Source organism: Blennius ocellaris (assembly GCF_963422515.1).
Source record: "Blennius ocellaris genome assembly, chromosome: 5".
Lineage (NCBI taxonomy): Eukaryota > Metazoa > Chordata > Actinopteri > Blenniiformes > Blenniidae > Blennius > Blennius ocellaris.
Window position 1 is genome coordinate 22,903,510 of NC_137654.1, and position 24,823 is coordinate 22,928,332.

The following is a 24,823-nucleotide window of genomic DNA, read 5'->3' on the forward strand; positions in this document are numbered from 1 at the left end:
AAAGGGTATTTCAAGGACCAGTTTTTATTGAAGACTTGTTAAAGTCACAAAACTGAAAAAAACAATGCTATTAGTTACCATTTATTCATTAAAGATCTGTGGGAAAAGTGAACATTTGTATATGTAATATGCATTAAAATGTGTCTAAATGGGACACTGGTTAATATTCTTTATTCTTTTATTTTTCAAACATCAATTAAGTGAGGTGTGTACATGAAGTGGGAGTACAATGCTATCTCTCCAGTGTGTGACATCATCTCATTGCTGTTAGTCGCAGAAATAAGGAAGTTTACAGATAAGGTCATAGCCCAATAAAAACGTAAAGAAAATAAAACAAAATGAATGAATAACTGGAGACATATGAATGGAGAGATTGTCATGTGAAGGTCAAAGTTAAGAGCCACAGATGTCAGACTGGTGATGAGAGTTAAGTTGATTACACATTAAAGTGGAGACATAATGAGCAGAGCTGACAAGTCATCAACCACTCGGGCGAATGGCTTCAACTTAATGCAATCACTTAAGGCAAACATGTGAAATCAATCATCATGAGTCATGAATATTCCTGTAACTTATGTAATTTAAGGGCCTGCTGATATTCTATTCGATAGATTGAGCTAATTTCTGATGGAGACATGCACATTCACGGCACTGGACAGGTTATCAGCCCATTGCAGGTCTAACAAAGGGAAACAATCACTCATGGTCACATTACCATGCACGCAGTGTTTTTATGTTTTATCTCATTGTAAATTAGATATCTTTGGGTTTCAGAACTAAACTAACCCAAGAGGAATGAAGGCACAGAAGTGTGTAACATTTGTGCATTTCTTTTAAAAATTCAGAGCTGGCTGACTTCATATTTTTAACCTGAAGAAATTGCAACACTTTTACATTTATTTTGAGCATTTCAGTGGAAATCATGCTGTTTCGGATATTATGATGGAAAACAAAGTTGACAGGAAATACTGTTTTAATTAGGTTTATTGTACGGTATATATTTAAAACAGCGACTGACATTTTACATACAAAAATATGATTAACAAAGCAAATGCCTTTTATTTTGTCATTTGTTTATGTTATTGCAACCCTTTCAAATAAAATTGAGACCAATACGCTCAAAACTTTTCTGTGTCACGCCGATGTAAACATCAGATGAAGGAATTTCTTGAGCTACAAAAGCTCGTTTGAAGGCTGGTTGACGCCTGACACTTTCTCCTTTTAATTTGTTGCACAGCTGCATGCATTAAAATGGTAAGCACGATCAAATAAACATGATCAGAGTGGATTATTCTTGCCACATTTCTACACCACACTCGTTGAAGCTTTTTGAATATTGGGGCCACGTCTATGGTGTAATGTCCCAGTATGTTTTCCTGCATCTCCCCAAACACAACACATGCTCTTTGCATTTAGCATTCTTCAAATGATGCCCGAACACAAACACCAGGGATGTTTGGCCTGCTTTATAACACCGGCAGCCATCGTTGAGCCGGCCCACCGAGCAACGTGAGTGGCAGAGTGAGGTCAGAGAGCTGACACGTACCACATTATAGAAAAGTGTTTGTCAGAGCAGAATAAATGGCAGCCGAGTATCAGAGGCCTGATCTCGCTGCGCCTTTCGTTTACAACGACAGCTTTGGTGTCTGAAGGGACCTTGGAGGGGCTGCAGTGTGTCTCGGCGTCTAACCTTGAGGTTTCTGTGCGGTTGGAGGTCTGGGTGACGTGGAGCACTGGGGCCGCGGCTTGACGGCAGGCCTGTCGTGACATGGTCTGGGCGTCGGGCCTTTCTTCACCAGCGGCGGAGAACACAGGTAGTCCACTGATCGACACTGGTACTGCAGAGTGGAGGCAGGGAGGTCTGCGCAGAGGAGATAGGAAGAAACACAATATCAAGTATTGATCAGCTTTATGAGATTCATCAAATCAAAAACCACATTCCAGCATAATCCTGCAGAGCGATGCAGTGCTGTGAAGTGACAGGGACGCGAGGGAATGACCTTTAGCTCGTTTTAATTTTTTTCGGGGTAACGTTTGCAGACAAAGAGAAAAGAAGAGAAGAGAAAACTCTGGTGCATCAAATCCCCGAGGCCACACAGGAGCCACATGGCATCTCTGACACTCTGTGGCCTGAATGTGACCGGAAAACATCCAAACTTATCCAGATACCGTCAGTAAATAGATAAATATGAGCTGTGTACTCTTGCAATTGAAGCAGTTATTATAAAAAGATAACACCGGTAGTTCTCTGTGTTTTTGTTTGAGTAGGATCCAAACAAACTGGAAGAAAAACCTGAAAAACAAAACAGCTTCTCAAATATGAAGTTTCATTACGAAAGGCTAAATGCATTTCTCAAACACACTCTGGGATAAAAGAAATAAGTTTACAGGGACTACTTTCACCAGCTAATTTTGTTCAGCCATGAATATTTATGCAGCAATGACAGTACACCAGACATCTACTTGAAATAAACCTCAGTGCCCATGTTTATAAGAATGAACTAACATGGCATGCTGTGCCACTGCACGCGTTATTGATGTCTTCACTGTTCCTGAACAACATCAAAAGCCTCTGGCGCCCCATTTGGGCTTCAGCAAATGATATTAGTATTAGTAATTCTTGATGGCTGTATTGTTTCTGTGATTTGTTGAGAGTAAAATAGACACAGAATACAGCCGGATTACTAATGTTTAGGTATCAGAAACCCTGATTTTATATATAAAACCAATACAACAATATACACAACTCCGGAAAGTGAGCTTACCATATGTATTAAAAAAAAGATTCTATAGTTGACAAAGATGAAGTACTCATTTTCACATAAGAGTCACATGATCATACACAAACTCTTGTTGATATCTTTACTGCTGCAATAACACAAGGAAGACTTCCCACAAACGTGTCTCGATAGAAATCATAAAATTAAAGCACACATGTCACGATCAAATTTCCACTTAAGTTTCACAGGGAAAGGCCTCCAAGGATGTGATCTAAACGTGCCAGTGACCTTACAGTCAACTCTTTGAAGTTCAGGCATCAGAAAATAAACCCTGCGTTCGTACAGCTGGCAGATTGTGTGTGGGAGTGTGTGCACTGTATGTACTCCAGAGCTGCTGCAATTAGACTCGACAGTCTCTTCTTTGGCATCGCCGTTACCGATGTGTCTGTTCATTGTTCCCAAATCATGTGGTGATCCTCTGAAGATTCCGATAACAACTGTGCAAAACATCACACAGCCTCCTTCCTGAACGCTCGACCGTTCAATCCAGTCACACCATCTCTCAATCGACTGGATTACAGCTTAAAAGTGGCACAGAGCTCCCACAAGGGTCCTGGCATGCCTAATTGTGTGTGTGTGTGTGTGTGTGTGTGTGTGTGTGTGTGTGTGTGTGTGTGTGTGTGTGTGTGTGTGTGTGTGTGTGTGTGTGTGTGTGTGTGTGTGTGTGTGTGTGTGTGTGTGTGTGTGTGTGTGTGTGTGTGTGTGTGTGTGTGTGTGTGTGTGTTGTTTTTTCAGATGTGCTCCAGGCAGCGAAAGCAGAAAATTGAGTCAGTAATGAGTCTTGTTGCACTGCCTCTACCTCATGCGGCAGACTGCAGGCAGTCCCACCATCGCTGTGGAATAAGACTAAGGCAGGGATGGAAATAAAGCACACAGCTTCCTCACCTCTGGGCAATCATTTTTCCATACTGAGCAGACATGAATCCAAGCCAATTTCCAAAAATGAATACATAAGTGGTTTCTCAGGTGTCGGAAGGAAGAAGGTCTTTTTCACCACATTTTCAACAGAAATTAATAGCAATCACTGCATTTCATCACATTAGGAGCCTCATTCCTTTTTAAATCCACGTGTTACAAGAGCTCGGTTATAATTTGACTTTCTGGTGGTGACGGCCAGCTTGATGAAATTCGCCCGAACCAAACAAGGGTTCACAAATCAGTACCTACTGTAGGTAGGTTTTATATTTATGTCGACTTCTTTCATTACCGAGCAAAAGAAATATTGTGAGCCTCCTGAAATGGCTTCTGCTAATGCGATCTGTAAATCAGAGCTGACTGGGGCGGTTTGAGTCGGAGGGAAAGCTTGACCTATGATCAAGACAGCAGACGCGTCCTCCAGCCAGACGACTGCCGGCAGGACAAACCCTTTGACCCAAGACTGGCTGTGGTCTTTCCTGGGAAAAACAAACAGCAGTAGAAGTCAAAGACATAGGGGCTGGTACCTATGGAAACTCATCGTAGCCACGACTCCCTGTGAGCGAAACCTGGCCCTTATGACAAAAAGTGCTTAACACCAAACAGGGACTTGATGACACAGCAAAGAGAGAGGACGAGAGGAGCTGATGCATACAGTTTTCCATAATTAAAATCTCCCAAACGGAGGGCAAAATGACACACGAGTGTACACTGTCAGCGATGTATGCAGAAAAATAGGTAACACGAGTTGGCAAATGGCAAATGGCAAATCAAACTATGTTTCAGTGATCGAGAGAGAAGAGAAGGGAAAGAAAGTGCAGCAAAAAGCACAAAATAGTCAGAAAAACAAGCTTGACAAACGACATTACCTCGGCTTCAACCTTTCGGTTTCACATATCCAAAGTCCAAAGATCAAGTGAATGGAAAAAAATCTTCACCACACAAACAGATCTGATCCCGCCCTCCCCCCATGGTTAGCCAAAGAAAGCCAATGAAACCCGTCTCTGTGGCAAACAAACACACACGCACACACACACACAAACACACTCTCACACACACGCCTTAAAATTCAAAGCTCAATCCTGCACTGCGTCCAAACATTCACCCTTTCCTCCCCTCAGCCGTGTTCGAGGAACTGCACCTGTCTGCTCACCTGCCAAACCTGATCAAAGTTCCTCCTCCTGGGGCCAAAGTGACGTGAGGGTGAATCACGGCTGAGCCCGGTAATCCCAGAGTACTGTTACAGTCCCCCCCCACAATAAGTGAACTTTGCTCACGGCGCACAGCTCACAAGACACTTTCACAACTGGCAATAACCAAGGCAGAGCGTGCAGCATCGAGGCCGTGGCTGAACTGACTTAGACTCAGAGGGGATAATGTTAACTCTGTAAATGTGTCATTTAAAAAAAAAAAAAAGACTCAAAGGAGAAGAGTGTAGTAGCCTTATTAATTCCTGCAGCTTTGATCCAGCTATACAGGAAGAGACAAAGAGACCATACGTCTGACATTATTAACACAGGGTTACAATGGCTTTATTACTCTGCACATCGCCCTTTCAGCCACTCATCTCGCCATTTAAAATGTCTTTAATCAGACGACCAAAGAAAACAATAAAATATTGTCTCGCCTGCTCTCTTTTGACTGATGTAACCATGAGAGCAGCAGGCCGAGAGCAACAGGAATCTTCCGAGCAGTAACCTGAAAGACTGCATTACAGCGTGCATTTACAAACGAAGCAAAGGGGCCACTGTCTGCCTGACTCACGGGAAATATTCGGATACCTTCAGGTATTTGAAAAGAACACATTGGAGGTGTAATGACACTCACCGTCCGTCTGTCAGTGTGAGAGAAATGCATGCGACTGCATCAAAACTCTGCCTCGGTGATGCCGTCACAGGACAAATGCCTAAGGAACGTATCGGTCAGGTCACCGCAAAGCTGCAACAAGAATGAGTCCGTGTTTGGGTGCTTTTAGATTGTCACTGGCGCCTATTTCTGATGACGCAAAGTACTCACTTATAAGACTTTGACTGTAAATATATCTCAAAAATATATTTTCTTGCAACGTATTGATGGAAATCTAAAATTTTGATACTTCACTCACAGCAGTGCCACAAATATGCTCGCATGGTGCATATATGGGTGTGCCGATCATAAAATGAGGTGTGGTGAGACGCATTAGTGGCATATCAATATCTCGACGCGCCAGAAAGTCACTGCACAGTTGAACATTAAAACCAGGCTTGATGCAATGTACATTGTAATGTGTTTTCTAATTGTGGCTTTGAAGAGCTGGTGCATCTTCAAATGTGTGGCTTTGCAGGGGGGGAGGTTGAGTGACAGCTGTTTTTTATATTCTTGTTGTTTTTTTTAAACTCCAGCTTTCTACGTTTGTCCATAACTAAGTCGATTTCATTTGCAGGTAAGCCTCCATTTCCACTGATTCGTCGATCCATCCCGATATAGGGTAGCAATGCACAAACACAGAAACGCACATATTTGGAATTAAATGAATTTCACCTGTGTACAATACACAATGCAGACAAATGAAAAATGTGGACACACACAAATGTAAACCATTTTATTGTGTGGCTTTTAGCTGCGGCTGTCTTTATAATAATAGTTTTTATTTATTTATTTATAAAATGTATAATTTTGCAATAAAGTCTTCACTCGCCCTATCAACATTTTCTCGAATATAGACAAACTTAACCCAAACACGTACACAGAGACACAGAAAGAAGCACAAACGTAGCTCGCTGTCAGTCACCGTCAGCCCCGAGGCGACCCCCTCCGAGTCATTTATTACCCATCATCCCTTGAGTACAGTCCTCTCGCCCCAGTGCTGTCTGGGAGACAGATCACTCCGTCTCCGCAGAGCATTCCCACTCAGACAGCCAGTCAATCAGGCCCCCTGCCCGCAAACTAACCCCAACTGGAGATGAGCTGACAACCCCGCCTCGATAACTTCGACCGGGCGCATTTCACAATTATTTCCCACCAAGACCAAAACCCCAATGACATTCTCTCTGAGAGCGATGCTCATTACGCCCATGACATCGTCCCATCTTTTAGGGTTTTTTTTGGGAGGTGATTAGAACTTCTCTGCATCTTTCTTTCGGTCTCAGAAAATGTCTCACCAAAACATATTGATCTAATTATGTTTCAACCTGAAAGACTGAGCCGAGGAGTCACTATCTCTCCTCACCGAACCGCAGAGCCACTTATAAACTCAGACAGACGTGCACATTGTGGGCATTCCTTGCGGATTATCCACAAAAGCAGGAAACAAAACAACAGAGAAAGATACAGAGAAGCCGACAGACACTATTAGTTTTATCTAACACCCACACATCTTGCCCCACCTCTTCCCAATGTGTGCCGCAGGAGACATGATGTGTGCCCTGACCTTGATCCACTTTTCAGTTATCGCCCCCTACAGTCATAAACAAGAGAGACAGAAATCCACAGTGCAGAACTAATATTATATTATGCCCTGCTTAAATAGACACAGGAGCCACTAAATCAAAGATGTGATTAAAAACAAAGCATGAACACAAATTAAGACAATTTGAGTTTGTTTTGTTTGATGGACTATTGGAAAGCGAGATGATTTCCATTTCAAAGTGTCACACATTCGTGAGGAATATGCATTTGTAGCATGAGCAGCATGGTTGACAAATCTTCTCTGTTTATGCTAAGAAGCATTTCTGTTGTTTTATGGATTAAATGGTTGGTGTGTGTAGGAACAATTCATATTGGCAATTTAACAATGAATTCATGAAAGAGTCAGGCGTGCGTGCGTGTGTGTGTGTGTGTGTGTGTGTGTGTGTGTGTGTGTGTGTGTGTGTGTGTGTGTGTGTGTGTGTGTGTGTGTGTGTGTGTGTGTGTGTGTGTGTGTGTGTGTGTGTGTGTGCGCGTGTAAGAGTCATACACAGTCACGACGGCCTGACTCCTTATGATGGACAACAGCTCGCTCACACACACAGCTGTGGGCTGGATCCCATTCTTCAACCAGCATCTGTCACCAGCAAGACAGTCAACCTGATTGTGTTGGTCCCTCTGGCACAAACATCACAGCCAAGCTCACCGCACAAGTGTCTAGTAGGGTTGAGGTGAGGACTGCTGGAAGTTCACTCCATTCTCTCAGAATTCTGAAAGTTACAAACCTTGTCGGGGCGATGTAATGGAATGAGACATTCAAATGGTCAGCAACTGGGAGTACCAGAAAATAAAAAAGTGTCAACAACACAAGCAAAGAGAAGATTTAGTAAACTTTGAATACTTTTAAGCCACATACTTTGCTCCGACAAATGCGTGTTTCCCACTACTGTGACACATAAACAGGTTTTACCATTGTATTGGATTGCAAGCATGGCTGCAACAGAAGAATAATCTTTCAAAGACAATGTTTTTTTACTTTTTGTGCAAAAAAACCCCATTGTTCTTTTAAGTTTAGTTTCCATTTTGAATATGCATGATACAAATGTAGCCGCTATTAAGGGAATAGTAAGAAAACCTGACGAATATAGGACATTTAGTGAATAATGTCTTAAAGAGGATCAATCCTATGTGAGAAAAAGCTGAGAGGCGAAGTATTGGTGTCAGTATGACAACAGCTGCTACAGTGGGACAGATCCTCAATCTCCAACAATCAGCAGATTTCCCGCACGCAGTAACAAATGCTCCAACTCCCACAACGGGGTTTATTAACACACACGCACATGCAGTCATGCGCGCGCACACACACACACACACACACACACACACACACACACACACACACACACACACACACACACACACACACACACACACACACACACACACACACACACACACACACACACACACACACACACACACACACACACACACACACACACACACACACACACACACAGAGGGATCAGGGAGCAGCTATCCAGTCATGTACAGCAGCATCCGGCTGTAGATTACAAATATAAATTTAGCTATTTCCCATCGTGCTCTGTTATCACACCAATTCATATTCTCTTTGTACAACATTTCAATTAGAGTGAAGCATTCTGTGAAAAATAGTTGTTGAAGAATTACTGTCGCCTAAAGTTTCGCCAGTATCACCGTTTCCCAGGCACCGGGGGCAAAGGAGGGGGAGGCAAGTCATCTTGTTAGGTCTGTTCTCTCCCCCCCCCCCCCCCCCCCGATTCAGGTCAGTGGGCACAGCAGGCACAATGACATGTCTCCCACACTAAGTGGGAAGATTGCAGCAGCTCCCACAGATTAGGACTGCACAATTTTCGAGGTGGTGGTGGTGGTTGGGGGGGTGGGGAGGGGTCAAGGAGGGGGACGCTGAGAGGGTGGAAGGAGGACGAGCAGGCAGCTGATAGCCGGAAAAATCGAAAACTTTATAAAGTACAACAGCTCAACAAACAGACAATGCAAATACGTGAATAGGAATAAAGTATGAAGTGTTTCCTTCAGAGGCCAGACAGAAGCAACACAGAGCAGTAACGAGATTCGTTAGCCAGCTTCAGCGCACACAGTAGCCGAAGCTCTAAAATGCAGTAAATAGACACATCTGCTTCCACTTCCTGTAATGACACATAACTGTCAACAAATGGCGGAGAAATGCATGAACAAACACTGACAGTGCATGTGGAGGATCCAACTAAATGAATTGAATCAATAAAACTAAAAAAATAGCTATTGTAAGGCCTGAGGTTCGGATTTATATCAGTGGCGCATAGCATGGTGGTCATCCGTAAAGATCTACGCTTGCTTTGGGGAGAACTTTCAAATTTAAGTGAATAAATGAAAAATCAGTTTGAGGTCTATAAACACAACCAGTAACTCAGTAAGTCGGTCAGTGAGTGCGACAGCCTTGTGCATATACCAGACCGTGCTGGGTCCTTCGTGGCTGGTCAGAAGAAAAAAAGCTGAGAGTGATTCATGACACATTCACTGACCTTTTTCCGAATGCATGACTCAAGGCTGCAACAATCAGCAGTCAGCTCCACAGAAAGGATACAAGTCAGAGCAACAAGGCTCAGGCTTTACCGTAAGAGGCTCAATGATGCACGGGCATGACAAAGAGATGATTAAAATGTAATAATTTTTCATGAAACACGTGGTTTGGTGGCACGGCTGCACACCGCCCTCGCCAATTCACAGCTCCCCTCCTCTGCCTCCCACCATGGCGGGACAAGTGTGGTGGACAGAAACAAGCCTCTGTTTGACTAGATGCACTGTGGCCCAGAGCACTACTGTAAAGGAAACAGACACAGATTGGCAATTAGGGCAACACACACAGAGGAGAACAAGGGGGTTTACAAACCGGCCTGTGGAGATGACTGCCCGACTGTCCCAGAAACTACTGAAGCCTCACTGAAATCTACTGAAGCGACTCTCAATGGTGGCTTTCATTACCAGACATGAAAACCCAACTGGACTTTCACAACAAAGTTGCACAGGAGAGCCCATCTTTTCCCTCTGAGTAGGTTTTTCTAACACTGGTAAGAGAGAATTTTCTTACTGCTGGTGCTGGAAAAATGCTCAAGCTCTTTCCAATCCCCGTGGGGCATGGGGGAGGTTTGAACAACACAGGTCTGCTCCATGATTCATCAGCAACCATAGACGGAAATAACATTTTCAACACAAATTTCGATCATTCCCCGTCCTCAGGATGTATTGCTGTGATGACTACTATACACTTTAATATTTTAGGTCACAGCTTGAGCACAACTAAGCTTCTCTGAAGTGTGACTGCATTGATTATTTTACCATACATTGATTTGTGGGATTAACCCATCATTGTGGAGGACAGGCCCAGGCAAGAACTCCTCAATGGATGACTGAACAATTGATTCAATGCTGATCACAAGTCAAGTATGTTGCCTCTCAACGGCAACCGCCCAGCAACCCACATGCATGGACACACACACACACACACACACACACACACACACACACACACACACACACACACACACACACACACACACACACACACACACACACACACACACACACACACACACACACACACACACACACACACACACACACACACACACACACACACACACACACACACACGTGTGGTGCACCCATATGTAAACATACACACGTGTGCATTCAGTCTGTCACAGGACCATTTAACTTTATAGAAACCCATCTGCAGCAGTGACCACAAAATTACTTTTACACTGAACTCGGTTCGACATATCTGTGATTTGCAAACATTTAACAGCCGCAAAGTGCTCCACTGTGGCTGCTGAGAAACAGTCGCCGAAAACAAGGCCGATCAAATCTTTCTCGTTCGCGAGTAAAATGGTTTTCACAGGCAATCTAAAAAGCACGCTGCACTGCCACAGAATTATATCTCTGGAAAATTCAGCCTTCATCTGGAAAGTAACAGAAAGAAGCTTCTGTGACTTTGATCCATGTCGACATTATATATGTATGTGAGAAAAAAGACACTTCACTGGAGAAAAGCCATCTGTCAATATACCATGTTAGTAAAAGAAAAAAAAAAGAACTTAAACACATTTTTATTTGGCTATTATTCTGATTTTGATGATTTTAATGTTGTTACAGTCCCAAATTACATTGTGCTGCACTCATCGTGGAAAAATACCACACAAATAATTACAATATTTTTATTAGTAGTAGTTGTAGTAGCTGGAATAAAAGTAGTAGTAGTATTATAATTTTTTGGGAAAATGTACAGCTCAATATTGATGGCGTACACAAATGATTCATTAATTTTAAAAGTTGAGAGACGGGGGTATCCATTTAGGTGACAGACTTTGTCATATATAATAAATATTTTTTTTTTTTGGGAGGGGGAGCTTTTCTTCCACCAGAACAACCAAATTATCAGAAGATATCAAAACATATTCGTCAAATGAGTTATAATTAATAATGATAAAAGCCACCAAAAAAGTTTACATATTTTTGGTATGAAGACTAAATAGTTAATGCAACTAGATGAGAAGAAAAACGTTTGTTAGACCAAGGAAGCATAAAGTACAAAATTTTAGTACGTGAACGCAATCACACTTTATATGTTACTATTGTATTATTGATTAAAAACTGAGACACTCACAGTTTATTCTTGTTTTACCAAAAAGTACAAAATTATGTTTTCGTGTTTGAGCCTCCAGTTTCAGGGTTGTGTGGTAGTGATTGAGGTGGATGAGGTGGATAAGGTGGAGAGGTGCCTGTGCACCATCCTGTATCCGTTGCTGGCAGGACGGATGCTAGCAGGAGGAGGGGAGTGTGGATGAAGCTGCTGACAGTCGAAAGGTCCCAGAGCACAACAGCCCAGCCCACTACAGGTCAACATGTTGCCCCCTGCAGTCCAGTTCAGCCCAGTCGGGTTGGTTGAATCCAGTCAAGGGGTGTAGGTGAGAAGGGGCTGGGTCGATGAAAAGGAAAGACAGAGCGGGGGAACTGGGTGTAAAGACAAGAGTCTCCTTCCTACTTGCAGCTCCCCTGTGCTGATACTCACTGGACTCTTACCAAGATACACACAGAGACTCAAAGGTCACTATAAACTCAACAGAGACTCATATTTTTCACGTCGCACTTGGCTCCCAAAAGGCGCCGTCAGCAGTCGGGTGTCTCCGGCGAACGGCGTCTGAAGCAAGCAGCTCCTGTCAGTCCGTCTACCCTGAGATGACTCGCCCAACTTAGAAAACAATTTCAAAATGAATGTGATTTAACTTTCTGAGTTAAAAATGTCCTCGATAGACATTTTTATGACAAAAGCTTCTTTTCAGGTTGAAGTTTGCAGAAAGCAGATTTAGCAAAAACATGAGCGCATTAGGGCTAAAACACATCAAGATCTCACGTTCACATGAATCACTGTATAAGGAGAGTCCTGTTATAGAAGCCAGGTGTACACGAGACAGACTAATAAAGGCTCCTGTTTCCTCTCTAATGGCTCCAGTATTTCCCCCCGCAGCACAGCGCCGCACCGCAAAGGCTCGGAGCCACGTTTGGGTACCCACACAGGAGACAGAAAGCCGGCTCGGCCTGTCATCTTATACACTTAAACATGGGAAGCTCAACCCAGAATAGAGATGCCGACCCAGAGCTGCATGCAGGCAGTCGTCAGAACCACAACACAGGTACTGAGAAGTGACGTCAGGTGGTTAATACGATTATTCTATAACCAAGTTGGCCTTCCAAGTCGTTTGGAATAGAGATGCATCATCATTAGGATCCATTATGTGCTTAACGTTTGAGTCATGGTCACTCAAAGCAATAATATATCCTCTAGTGACTTTCATTCACGGAAAAGATTGACCAAAGTCAGGCTGATTTCATCGGGTAAAATATCCTTATTATTGTATTTGTCTGTCCTGTTTTTCATCCATCATCCATTCATCCGTAATGCTGCTTCATGGTCGCCCAGCTGACAATGGGCGAGGCCAGGATACACCCTGAAACAGGTCACCAGTTTATCAACAGAGAGAGACACAACCTCACACACACTCACACTCATTTGGTTGGGAATTATAAGAAGATATCAATGATACATTACCAGGATTTATTTGGATTTGATGGTGGCAGAACTGTCAAAAAATGTGAAGTGAGTGATTATTTCCATTCCCTTTTCCACAATTATTTTTCAATACCTGTCAGTACTTCAATATTAATGCATTTTAAAGATAATGTAAGGATCATTAGAGAAATACACATTTCAAATCGTGTAAAATTGGAATTCAAGGGTAATTATATCTCTAAAAACAACAAAAAACCTCTTGGGTCTTTCATGTAAGACAATATTGATCAAATTCAAGCTGACCAGTTATTGGAGCAGTGAAAAATGGTACAAGATAATCTATCCTGTTCACCAATGAATGAGTGAAAATTTAAAGTCACGTCCCATGTAGCTCTCAAGGGAAAAGCAGAGCCATATTATCGTAAAGCAATAAATGCAAATGTTTCTAAAAACACATTGCTGACACTTCAGACAAGAGATAAACTCCCCTTCAATACTGGAATCTATTTAAGCTTTGCGAGTTACCTTTTTCATTTCTGACTCTAACCATTCATTTATTTCAAGTGATCCTTTCAGAATTAGATTTAAATGAAATAACAAAGGGCATCCGACTTCGTATTGTAATGAATTCACCCGGTCTCAAACAGGCCGTTGTATTACCTTTCACATCACTTTTGGCTAGATTATAGTCATTGCACAGAGGGAACTAAAAAGCACCATAATAGCCTGCATCAGGCGGCCCGGCCCACCTGTCATCTGGCACCTATATTACCTGCATCAGATGGTCATGGGGGGGGGTTCTGAAGGATGAGGCTCAAAGTCGAGGAGTGTTTAATTAGAGGGCAGCTCCTGTGTGCAGTCCATTGGTCAAGGCTGTATGAAATAGTGCTGTTAAAATGTACGTTCAGGGTCTTGGTGAACACCCCGCGCTTAATTATTCTTACCACAGTGGAAAAGGTAAAAATGTATCTTTTGCACTGTAGTTTAAGAGCAGATCAGACAAAGCACATAAAATAAATACGGTTACCTCTGTCACCTCTCAAACATCGAAAATAGAATTTGCATTATTAATGTTTATTTTGGTTGGATTGTGAATTTACTATAATTGTTGAATACAAGAGGAACCGAGCAGTTGCTAGTTTACAATTTTTACAGAGAAAGAAAAAGAGTAGAGTAAATCTCTGCAACTGTCACAGCTAAAATATTAAAATGGTCTCACATTTTCTTATATCGTTGTATTTATTACATTAGGGCTGAATGGTGTGGTGGCAAGCAGCCTCGCCTCTCACTAAAATTATTCATGGTTTGTGTCTAGATTGGAGGCCTTTGAATGTGTTTGCCTGTAGTTGTGAATAATAACCAACCTCGAGTTGGAAGAAGCAGTATAGAATATACATTTCATTAGATGTCACCAAAAGAAGTTGTAATGAAGCCGTAAAGTAATACTTTAGAATTACTGCTCCCTTATCTGCTGTCTTTTTGTGTGTCCATCCCCCGCACCATATGTGTATCTATATGCTGTGAATAATTTATCACTTTTCTAAAGTGCCACTTAACTCTACTTAGCATAATCTCAGATGTTATGACAAGAAAAACAGACAAATCCTAAAAAGATACTCGTTTTCTTTGTTTCGCTCTAATTTCCTGGTTTCCTTGTGTCAACATTTATCCATCCGAGAAACGGCAGTCCGGCTATGGGAGATCACGAAGAACAGCTTACTGTCTAGAAATTTACCTTTTATGGTAGCTCCTCTGATACTCCAAGCAGCTCTGTGTGTGTGCACAGGTACCGGCTCCCCACTTTACGAGGAAACATTAAAGTCCTCCCCCGATGTGAATATAGCAGGAAAAGATTCACCACTCAAAATCCCTGACGGAAAATAAAAACTGCCTGGTGACTCGCATGTACACAAGTAAGCGTGTACACAGAGATATAAACACACACGTGTGTGTGTGTGTGTGTGTGCTGGACATGCACTCACGAGATGCCCTGCAGCAGAAGATCATTAAAAATCTTGTTACCGGCCTCTGGACGCCATCCCTCCACCTCTCCACAGCAGCAGGACACAACTACAAAGACTCCCGCAGCATTAACACTCAAGACCTTCAGAGCTTTTGAAGTAAGCTGTGATTTTACTACAGCAGACCAGAAGTGGAGGCAAATGGCTTCTTCTCTTGAAGGAGGTCAGATTGAAGAGATGCAAATGTTCCCCCTGATTGGGTTTGGCAGGACGGGAATGTTGTTTGTGAACATGTGTTTGCGTGTGACTTTTTTCTTTTTTCCCCTTCCTCTTCCGTCCCATGCCAAAGTCTTGTACAAAGACAACACGCACGCTTCAGTGGAGACATGAGAGCGCCTAACACTTTCCGACTGACTGCTCAGACCGAATGGAGAAGTAAAAGACGCGCTCACGTATAAATGCAACACACACGCACGCACACTTTTGAAAAGGAAAACACTTGTGTACTTTTACGAAGAAGAAAAAAAGTTTAAAGTGACACAAAGAGATGACGGTCGCGGATAAAAAAAACGGTGACACCAGACCCACACGGGATCAGTCTGTGGCGCCAACGCCACAGGAAATACCATCACCACCTCTAAGTGGCGGAGGAGCCCAGGTGCCCTGGGTGAAGAGGAAGTTGCGGGTATAAATACCAGTGTGATGGAGTCGCACTAATTGGGCTGACTGTTGAAGAAGGCATCTGCGTGTGTGTGTGCGTGTGTGTGTGTGTGTGTGTGCGTGTGGTTTGGTCAGCTCGGCCACAAGTTCTCCAGTGACTCTGACCTGAATGAAGAGTAAGCCTTCTCCTCTTTAATCGAGTGTTGGAGATACAAAAAAAGAAAGACAAACAATCCCGCAAGCGCGGCTTTGATGTGTTTACATCTGCATGACGGGGGAACAAAATAGGAGAAACAACCTCACAACAGCCTCTTTCCATGTCGAAGCCTTTTCAAGGACGTGAGCTGATGCAGAACTAACCAGCGAACGACTGCTGCCCTCACGGTTACAGACCCGCCCCTGTATTAAATACTTGTGGACACCGCGGGCAGAAGACATGCTTTCCTTTGGCTTTCTCTGAAAGTAAACCTGCCCAGACGCAGGCAAATGGGTGAAACATGACTCACCACTTTTTCCACTGCACAGGGATTCTGGGATTTTTGCCTTTCACACAAGGTTACTGTGTGAGAGACTTTGTGCGTTGGCCTTGAGTGCAGGCGGTTTTACATGGCAGCCTCGCCATAAACATTAGCTTCTGGTGTTTATGGCCCGTCTGACAGCTCAATATTACCTGTATTTGTTGTTGCTATGTCACAGAGGAGCTGATTCAGTTCATTTTCTCCTACTGATTTATGACCAACTGTCATTTTAGTTAAAAGATCGTTTACATTAAAAAAAAAAAAAGTTTTACCTCACATAGGTGAGGCATGCTTTGAAAGCATGTTAATGACTCTTGCAGGACTGCGAGATTACAAGTTGTTGTTAAGAGGCCTTTATAACAATTTGAATGTTTATTAAATCAACATACCAGCAAGAAGTTGGACTTTTCGAGACTCCCTTAAGAAATATACGTAACTTCTTATGTCACCTGCTCAGGGTCGTTCACAGCTGGTTTCTAATCACATCATTCATTGGTTTACATCTCACAAATAAAGTCTACCAAAATCGTCCTCGTGTTATTTGCTTGCTGTTCATTTTATTCATTCTTGATGTACAGCCAGCGACTCAAATGGGCAAAATAGTCCAAATTGACTGAAATCCAATGTTTCCATGCACTGCGCATGCTTTTCAAATTTAAAAATGATAGGATTTTAAATATAAAAAAAGTACAATTAATTCCTATGATCAAAATTGTGGGAGGGGATATGTAGCCCAGGCACAGTCAGTGTAATTAGTGACCAGGAAACCAGTACGAGTATATGGAACAGCATATCACGTATTTATCACAAATCTAAACTATTTCATTACATATTGCATGTTCACCTGATGTCATGCAGCCCGACTAATCACCACGCCACATGTGCACGGCCATGTTTTGCTCGTTGATCCAGGGTGGCAAAAGGTTGCAGACACTGGATTAGGCCAACCACCTTCAGGCAAACTAATGAACATGATTAAAGTGCTGTATATCAAGTGCCTGTTTCTACAGTAATACCTCCTCTAATCTAAGAGGATCAGACCTCTGTGTGACCAGTGAAGTCTGTCGTGATCCAGGAAGTGTGGGCAGATGTGCAGCGGCGGTGTCATCCCATAATATATAGTATATAGACACATGCATCCACTCCAGACTGCGAGGCTGCATGGCTCAGCATCATCCCATTGATCTGGGTCAAAAGGTCGTTGATTAGACCGAGTCTTGTAGTTTCTAAGCAATGCAACAATGTCTGCCACACACTCGGCTCACACAGCTGCTGCCGGTCGTCATGGAAACGCTCAGACTCCCTGCTTCTTGAGACAACTCCCCAGTCAGCTAAATTATAGTGTGCCAAAAAAAGAAAAGACAAAAAACCCCAAAAAACTGAGAAACTGAACACAAACATTAACTGATTGGAGGTAAATAGCTGATAAAATATACACAAGGAGCGGCTGTGCAATCTGTACAGCCTTAGATCATCTCGCAAATCTTTGTCACGCTGCCACGTAATGACATCATGGAGCTGGTAGTGGTCATCGGTGTGTTACTTCAGCCTCCTCTTTAGTGAGATTGCATCGACTGGAAGTTGTAAAATTGTCAGTTAAAAAAAAAAAAAGCTTTATTAAAGACACACACACACACTGGCAGAGTCACTAGATCTTACTTGTTCGCGGAGCCAGAGGGCTCAGCTCCTCACTCTTAATTACCCACTGCAGTGTAGATGAAACAATAAAGCAAACAAACTAGAACTAAGACACACATACGCTCTCATGCCCTGAAAAAACACTGAAGAGAATCAAAGAACCAAGGCCGCAAAAAAATTGCCCCCGATGTAGGATTTTAATAAAACATGCCAGACTGGCATGTATATTTCAGGGGGCAGCAAGAATTAGCCCACATTCAGCAGACAGCTGCAAGCCCACACACCCAAACAGAGCCCAGGCTGAGGTTTGCTTCGCAGGAAAACGTGCATTTTGTGAAGCAGCACTAATTGCTACACACAAATTAATACACAATAGAGCACAGAGTCAAGCAAGGTTGCAGAAAAAGACAAACATTTGTTTAAAAATCTGCAGAGAGACGAAGAAGCGACTGCTCGTAACTCGCCAGCTGAACTCAGTTTGCCACCAACCTTTGATGTTTGCTCGGTTTTCGCTCTACATCGGAAATCTCTGTAGTTCCTATTGCCTCCTGCTGTGCGACACAACTAAAAAAAAAAGCTCCATTTAGTCCAGGATCGAGGCACAAGAGGGCCAACAGGGGAGGCTGGACGTTTTAGTTGTACTCTCCAGGAGACGGCATGAGTCTGCCGCCGCCGCCGCCGCTGCTGCTGCTGCTGCTGCTACTACTCCTGTTCGCTCATCAACTCTCGCCAACCACCACGCTACCTCTCTCTCTCTCTCTCTCTTTCCCTCTCTCCTCCTCTTTCCTCTCCCCCTCCTCCTCCTCCTCTTCTTTCGCCTCCTCCCCTCACCATCTACAAACACACTGTCCCTGCCCCAAAAAAACGAGACGTGTTCCTCCTGTCCTTCCCTCTCTCTCTCTCTCTCTCTCTCTCTCTCTCTCTTTCTCTCTCACCCCGTCCTGATCCCCACAGCATTCAGAGCAGCGGACCAAACAATGCCGTCGCCGCCGCCGTTCTGAAAGGAACCTAGGAGCAGTTCTCAGCCGGCAATAATGCCTCCCCAACTGTCACCATGGAAACTAATGACGGCCCAGGCTGGCTGGGAGAAGGGGGGAGGACATGGGGAGGATGGTGAGGGGAGAGAGAGAGAGAGAGAGAGAGAGAGAGAGAGAGAGAGAGAGAGAGAGAGAGAGAGAGAGAGAGAGAGAGAGAGAGAGAGAGAGAGAGAGAGAGAGAGAGAGAGAGAGAGAGAGAGACAGGGAGAGAGAGAGAGAGAGAGAGACAGAGAAAGTGGAGGAGGGAGAAGGAAAGAAGGGGTTGAATGAAAGATGGGGGAAGTGTGTGTGAGTATCAGTGGGTGTGCCTGCACAGTTGTTGCATGTGTGTGTGTGTGTGTGTGTGTGTGTGTGTGTGTGTGTGTGTGTGTGTGTGTGTGTGTGTGTGTGTGTGTGTGTGTGTGCGCGCTAAAGGTTTGAGGGGACATTTTTGTGGTATTCGTTGGAAACACGGCGCCCCACAAAAGTGGAGGGGTTCATCAAGCAGCAATGAATTCTTCACATCAATGAATAATCATATTGTAATGTATGTAGTGTGTTGTAGTGAAAATGCTTTTATATCTTTCAAATAAAAAGAGCCTGTTTTGTTTCCTAACTTTTATACCCCCCCCCCCCCAAATTGGAATGATAAATTTCAATTATGCAAGACAAAATATTGTCAGGTAAAACTTGTTTTACGTTGACAGGTCTTTCAACTGAAATTATTAACAGTCATTCTTTTTCTTCTTAAAATTTCAGATTGTTACTTTGCTAGTGAGCAAATGTCCTGGCGACATTTTGGATTTTGAAGTGAAAATCATTAAAAAAAAAAAATGGGAAAAAACAACAAATCACTAGTAACTGTTGCCAAACCAAATTTGATGAACGACTGATCCTTGAAACATCACATTTCCCCTAAAATAAATTGTAGGTTTGACGTGTAAATAAAACATGTCGCTGACTCTCCAGGGAAGCCACTTTGCACAGATCTCTGGGGAGTACATCCACGTCCCTGTGAACCCCCCCAACCCCCAGACATGTGGACCACAAAAGCTGTAATGATGATGCGCCCAAGCTGCTAGAAACCTCTTCATATGCACATATAATTATAGCCAACCCCCTCCCTCCATATACGTGCCCCCCCCCCCCCCCCCCAACTCAATAGCTGACATCAGCCTGAAAGACGGGGTGACACTGGCCGACACCGGCTCTGAACCCACTGACGAATGCCACCGATAACCATGGAAACACTGCTGGAATATCCCCACTTCCAAAACGATAGCAGGGCTTTGGAGCTGGGTGTGAGGAGGAGAGCAGAAGAGATGGAGAACGTGCAGACGAGGGGGATGGGTGGCTGCGTTTGATTTAAATTCAGAAAACGCCACAGCTTTAAATTTAGAGGGGAGTCGAGGGCGGCTGAGAGAGGGTTAAATGGGCCCCGATTGATCCACTTGTCTTCTTGTAAAAGTGACAATCACTCCATCCTCCTGTATGAATCCCCCCTTCACCTGCAGGAGCTTTTTTCACGTCCACTTCTTGCTGAACTGATTGAAAATCTCAGTATAGTGAATTATGCATTGCACTGGACGGCGGTGAGGAGGAGGGGAACAGGTGCTGATCCCTGCAGTAATAAAGCTGGCTGCCCGACCCAGTAAACCTGAGGAGGTGAAGTCTTCCAACAGAAGTCGAGGAGGAGGCAAGGGGAGTCAGAGCTGCAGCAGCCACCCTGAAGGGCAATCCGAAAAGGGAAAACCCCATTTCAAATAAGAATGGAGGCTTGCCTTTGTGAGTTATCTAATGAGGCATGGTGCTCATGTCCCCTCTTTACACCAAAGAGAGGAATGTGAGCTGCGGGTTAGAGAGGAATGTTGAACCTCTCGCCATCTTGTTACCTCTTTTTAGCATGTGTAAGGCAGAAATCATGGCTAAAAGTCAGATTCTCCGTGAAATGAGTCTCTTTCAGACTGGAACGAGAGACGGCCTGACGGACGAGGACTAGAGGCTGAAGATGTACCAAGCTGGCACGGCTCTTCTGTCACCCTTCACTACTCTCACTAATTACAACGATGATCTCTTTCCATCTGTCCACAAAGAAGAAACTTTGGGTGATTATTCACAGTCTCTGTTGCGGGAATATTGACGACTAACACCAGTCTAAATCTTCTTCGCTCTACTGACCCAAGTGGGGCATCTGTCACACATCTGCCCAGCAGGATCACCAAAGGCACACACCCCCAGAAAATATCCCTCATTGACTGGTTTTTCCCAACTGTGTTTCAAATGCGCTTCCTTCCCCTATTTTATGCACAAAAAAAAGAGAAAAAAAACAAGGTCAGCCAATGAGATGAAGCCAACAAGCCATGTGTTTGTTTTCCCATCTGTCTGTGGATTATATCATCCAGAAAATGACATGTATGTTTCCATAGTTCATCCCTCGCCAGAGTCCAGCTTGTCTACAATGTAGAGACACACATAACAACACCGTCAACAATATGCAAAATCGGTGTTGTTCGATCGCCTGCCAAAGTTCTGTCAACTGGCTTTCAAAAGACGGCACCGACTTTGATTGGCTCAAGCACACGCATACAAATGCTTTCCCTCCCATTCCGTAGCTCTGGACGACGGCACACACTCGGAGGACTTGGCCCAGTTAGACTCAGAGGGGACTCGGTACAGAAATAAGTACATGAATGTGGTGTGATATCTCTGATCAGTCAGTTTTCACTTGGTTCAGTCGCCTCGACGCAAGAGTGAGGAGGAGGACAGTCGTCTGCAGACAATTCAGTTTGACTCAGTTTGATTCAGACATTGACCCAACTCATGGGTTTTTCCAGGCCCTTGCGTATTAAGATGACATGTCTATGAATAAAACCAAGCCCTAACCTCCAAACCTCCCACAGACACATTAGTTCACAAGATAAAAACTGAAACAAACATTCACACGTCTCTGAAGGTCCCGGAGTGCCTTGAAGACACAACAAGCAAGACGAACCGCAGCAGAAGACAGAGGTCGAGGAAGGACGCAGCTCCAGTCCTCCACTGTTACTGATACACATTCAGTTAGACTCACTAAGCCTCCAGATCAGCTTTCCGAGGGGAATTAGACTCACAAAGATTCAATGGAAGGATCAATTTATGCTTTCAGAGGCAAATACAGTTAGATTATAGTTATGAATGAAGACAGGTGAGCTTAAGTGTTGCTTTTTTTTTTTTTTTGTATACCATTATAGCTCTGGCATAACGGTCATTCACAAATATCAAATTGCTCAAATATTGACCTCGACGGACGTCTCAACCTTAACTCCTCAAACATTAGGCACTTCACGAAAAATCAAAGAGATGTTTTAAATTACTCCAGCAAGCCAGTTGTCACCCTCCAGCTCTCAGGAGTCAAAGCCTCCCTTTAAAGAAGAAGCCATTAATATTTAACCCAGTGGAGAATCTTTTAATTCATTATTAATATTTAAACTTATCTACTGGAGCTGAGAGGTCTTATCTGAATTACAAAGAGGTTGGAGCCGAGCATAATCCGGGTATCTGCGTTACCCTCCCCGGCACAAACTCAATGCACCCGAACCGCCGTCACACTCAGTTAAGGCTCTGCAGGCAGGTGGTGGTTGGTGGTGGAAAATGCATTTCTGCAGTGGTGCCATGACGGCTTCAGGGTGCCTGGCCCAGGGGCATGGTGGCAGCGATGGGTGTAGAGCAAAAAGAAAAAAAAAAGAGAGAGCAGTTGGGGATCCCCTAAGAATAATGGCAAAACATGGTGAAGCAGCTGAAAAGTGATATCCTGCAGGGAAAGTCTGGATTTAAACAGGGTGAAATTAATTAGTTAGAATTAATGTGTCAAACTCATTTTAGTTCCGGGGCGAGACACATCCGAGACTGATCTTAACTGTGCAGGAGCTGCAAGGAAATTGGATAATAATCTCGAAAAATATAGGTAACATAGTGCAAAGATGGACAAGAGAGGAATAGCAGCTACTTTGATGGAAGAAAATTGTTCTGGCGTCTTTGTGAGTTTGATCAATTCATAGATTACATGCAGCAAAAAGTGAGTCCAAAGTGAGGAAACACAAGACCACAAGCATAAGGAACAATTATCTCTCAAATACATTTATTATATAAGATCAATTAAAAAAAACAATCTATTAAAATTTTTATGTGGATATTGATTTTGCTTTTAAATATGTCAACAAAATAATGTTGAGCCCCTTCGTGCCAGTTTTAGCCCATAGGTCAAACGTTTGACAACCCGTATTTGGAACATCATCATTTATCATATAGAATGCTTGTTATCCATTTTATAACTGGATATGACACCGGTCAATCAAACACTCAAAAAATCTGCGTGTATCTGCGCATTTTATAGAACGAAATCTTTGCCAAGAAGAACAGTTTGAATAGGATTTGTTCCAACATCAGAGAAACACATCAAAAGTACATCCAAAACACAATATCCTCTCATTGAGTTACTAGTTACTGTGGCAAGAAAGCAGAAAAGAAACAACATTTCCATCTTTTGATTTAGCCTCCCTCTCGCGTGTGTGGCATATGGGAGGAAAACAAACAAACAATAGAATACCAGAATGTAAAAAAGCAATTAAGCCATGATCAATACTGTCTATTTAGTGTGAGATCTGATTTAAAATGGTAAAATTCAAATGAAAATCTGTTCATTACAAAGTAACATAGACGTTTTCTGGTGAATCGTCTGTTTTACATTCTCAGCTGGAGCGGCTTCGTCGTTGAGAAACAATTCGGATATAATTAGAGAATCTGCTGCTGTTTTTATGTTTCCACAATACTGCATCTGTTAATGAAAAATAAATTGCAGCCCGCATCTCTCTAATGATCTCGGTGAGCTCTTCTGTTCATGACATGAGCGGGGGATCCAGGGAACAATTATATAAAATGTAATAAAAAACCGGACAGCGATCACAGAGGATGACGTGTTATATGGATTGGGTGCCTGTCTGGAGGTCAGATTACTGTTTTGTGTTTTGTAAAAATCCTGTCTGGACAATTTGAAAATAATGAACCTTTCACACGTGCGTCAGGCTTATTTTGTTGGTTTTGGAGACTAAGCAACAATCGATAGGCAGCGCTGAAAGAGGTGTGATTTGTTTTCAAATGCTCTGCTCTTGGTTATTACACCGTATTACACTGCAGCTTTTAGTTTGGATGGTGTGCACGTCCTTGAGTTTGATCCTGAAAGGTGTGATGGAACAAAGCGAAAACCCTCGACGGTTTGTAGCCATTAGAGGTGCGGCTGTGCAACATAACTTTCCGCGTGCACGTCTGTCGGGATGCATGCGCGAGCGTGTTACACCCACGGAGGGTTTGGTCATCTGACGAGCTGCGGGCTCAATCTCTCCCTACAGCGCCCAGATGGCCTGTGATTATGCACAGCTCAGTAGAGATTACTGTGCGGCAGAGATAGGAAGAGAAACAAGAGAGAGTTAAAAATAAAAATAGTTCAAATGAGGAAGGGAAGGGAAAAAAAAAAATGCGAGCAGAAAATTTAATGAAATCATGGGATGTGTGTGTGGGGGTCGGAGAAGCCGAGCGAGGGCAGCTCGCCTCAGACGGCCCTGCATCGACGGCCTCCTGCAAACAAAGAAAGACACCTCGACGACCCGTCGTTTCCACGGTCCATTCTGGCTTTCGCCTTTGCAAACCGAGCACCAGCACACGATATCATGAGCTCGAGTTTCATGTCTTGTGTCACCTTGGATGTGTGCAGGGGCGGCAGATACACCACTGTGTCAGATTCAGATGGAAACGTCCCCACTAAGGGACATTTGTCACCAGCAGCTTTGTGACAAGACGGATCACACGC

General features: G+C 43.4%; 1 protein-coding gene across 1 annotated transcript in view; it reads right to left on the minus strand.

Moving 5' to 3' along the window:
- fgd (faciogenital dysplasia) overlaps positions 1–24,823 on the minus strand; it is a 60,663-nt gene that overhangs the window by 22,732 nt on the left and 13,108 nt on the right. The window contains exon 2 of the mRNA XM_080496170.1: positions 1,691–1,861. Coding sequence (XP_080352296.1) covers positions 1,691–1,861 — 171 coding nt within the window. The remainder of the gene's footprint in view (positions 1–1,690; positions 1,862–24,823) is intronic.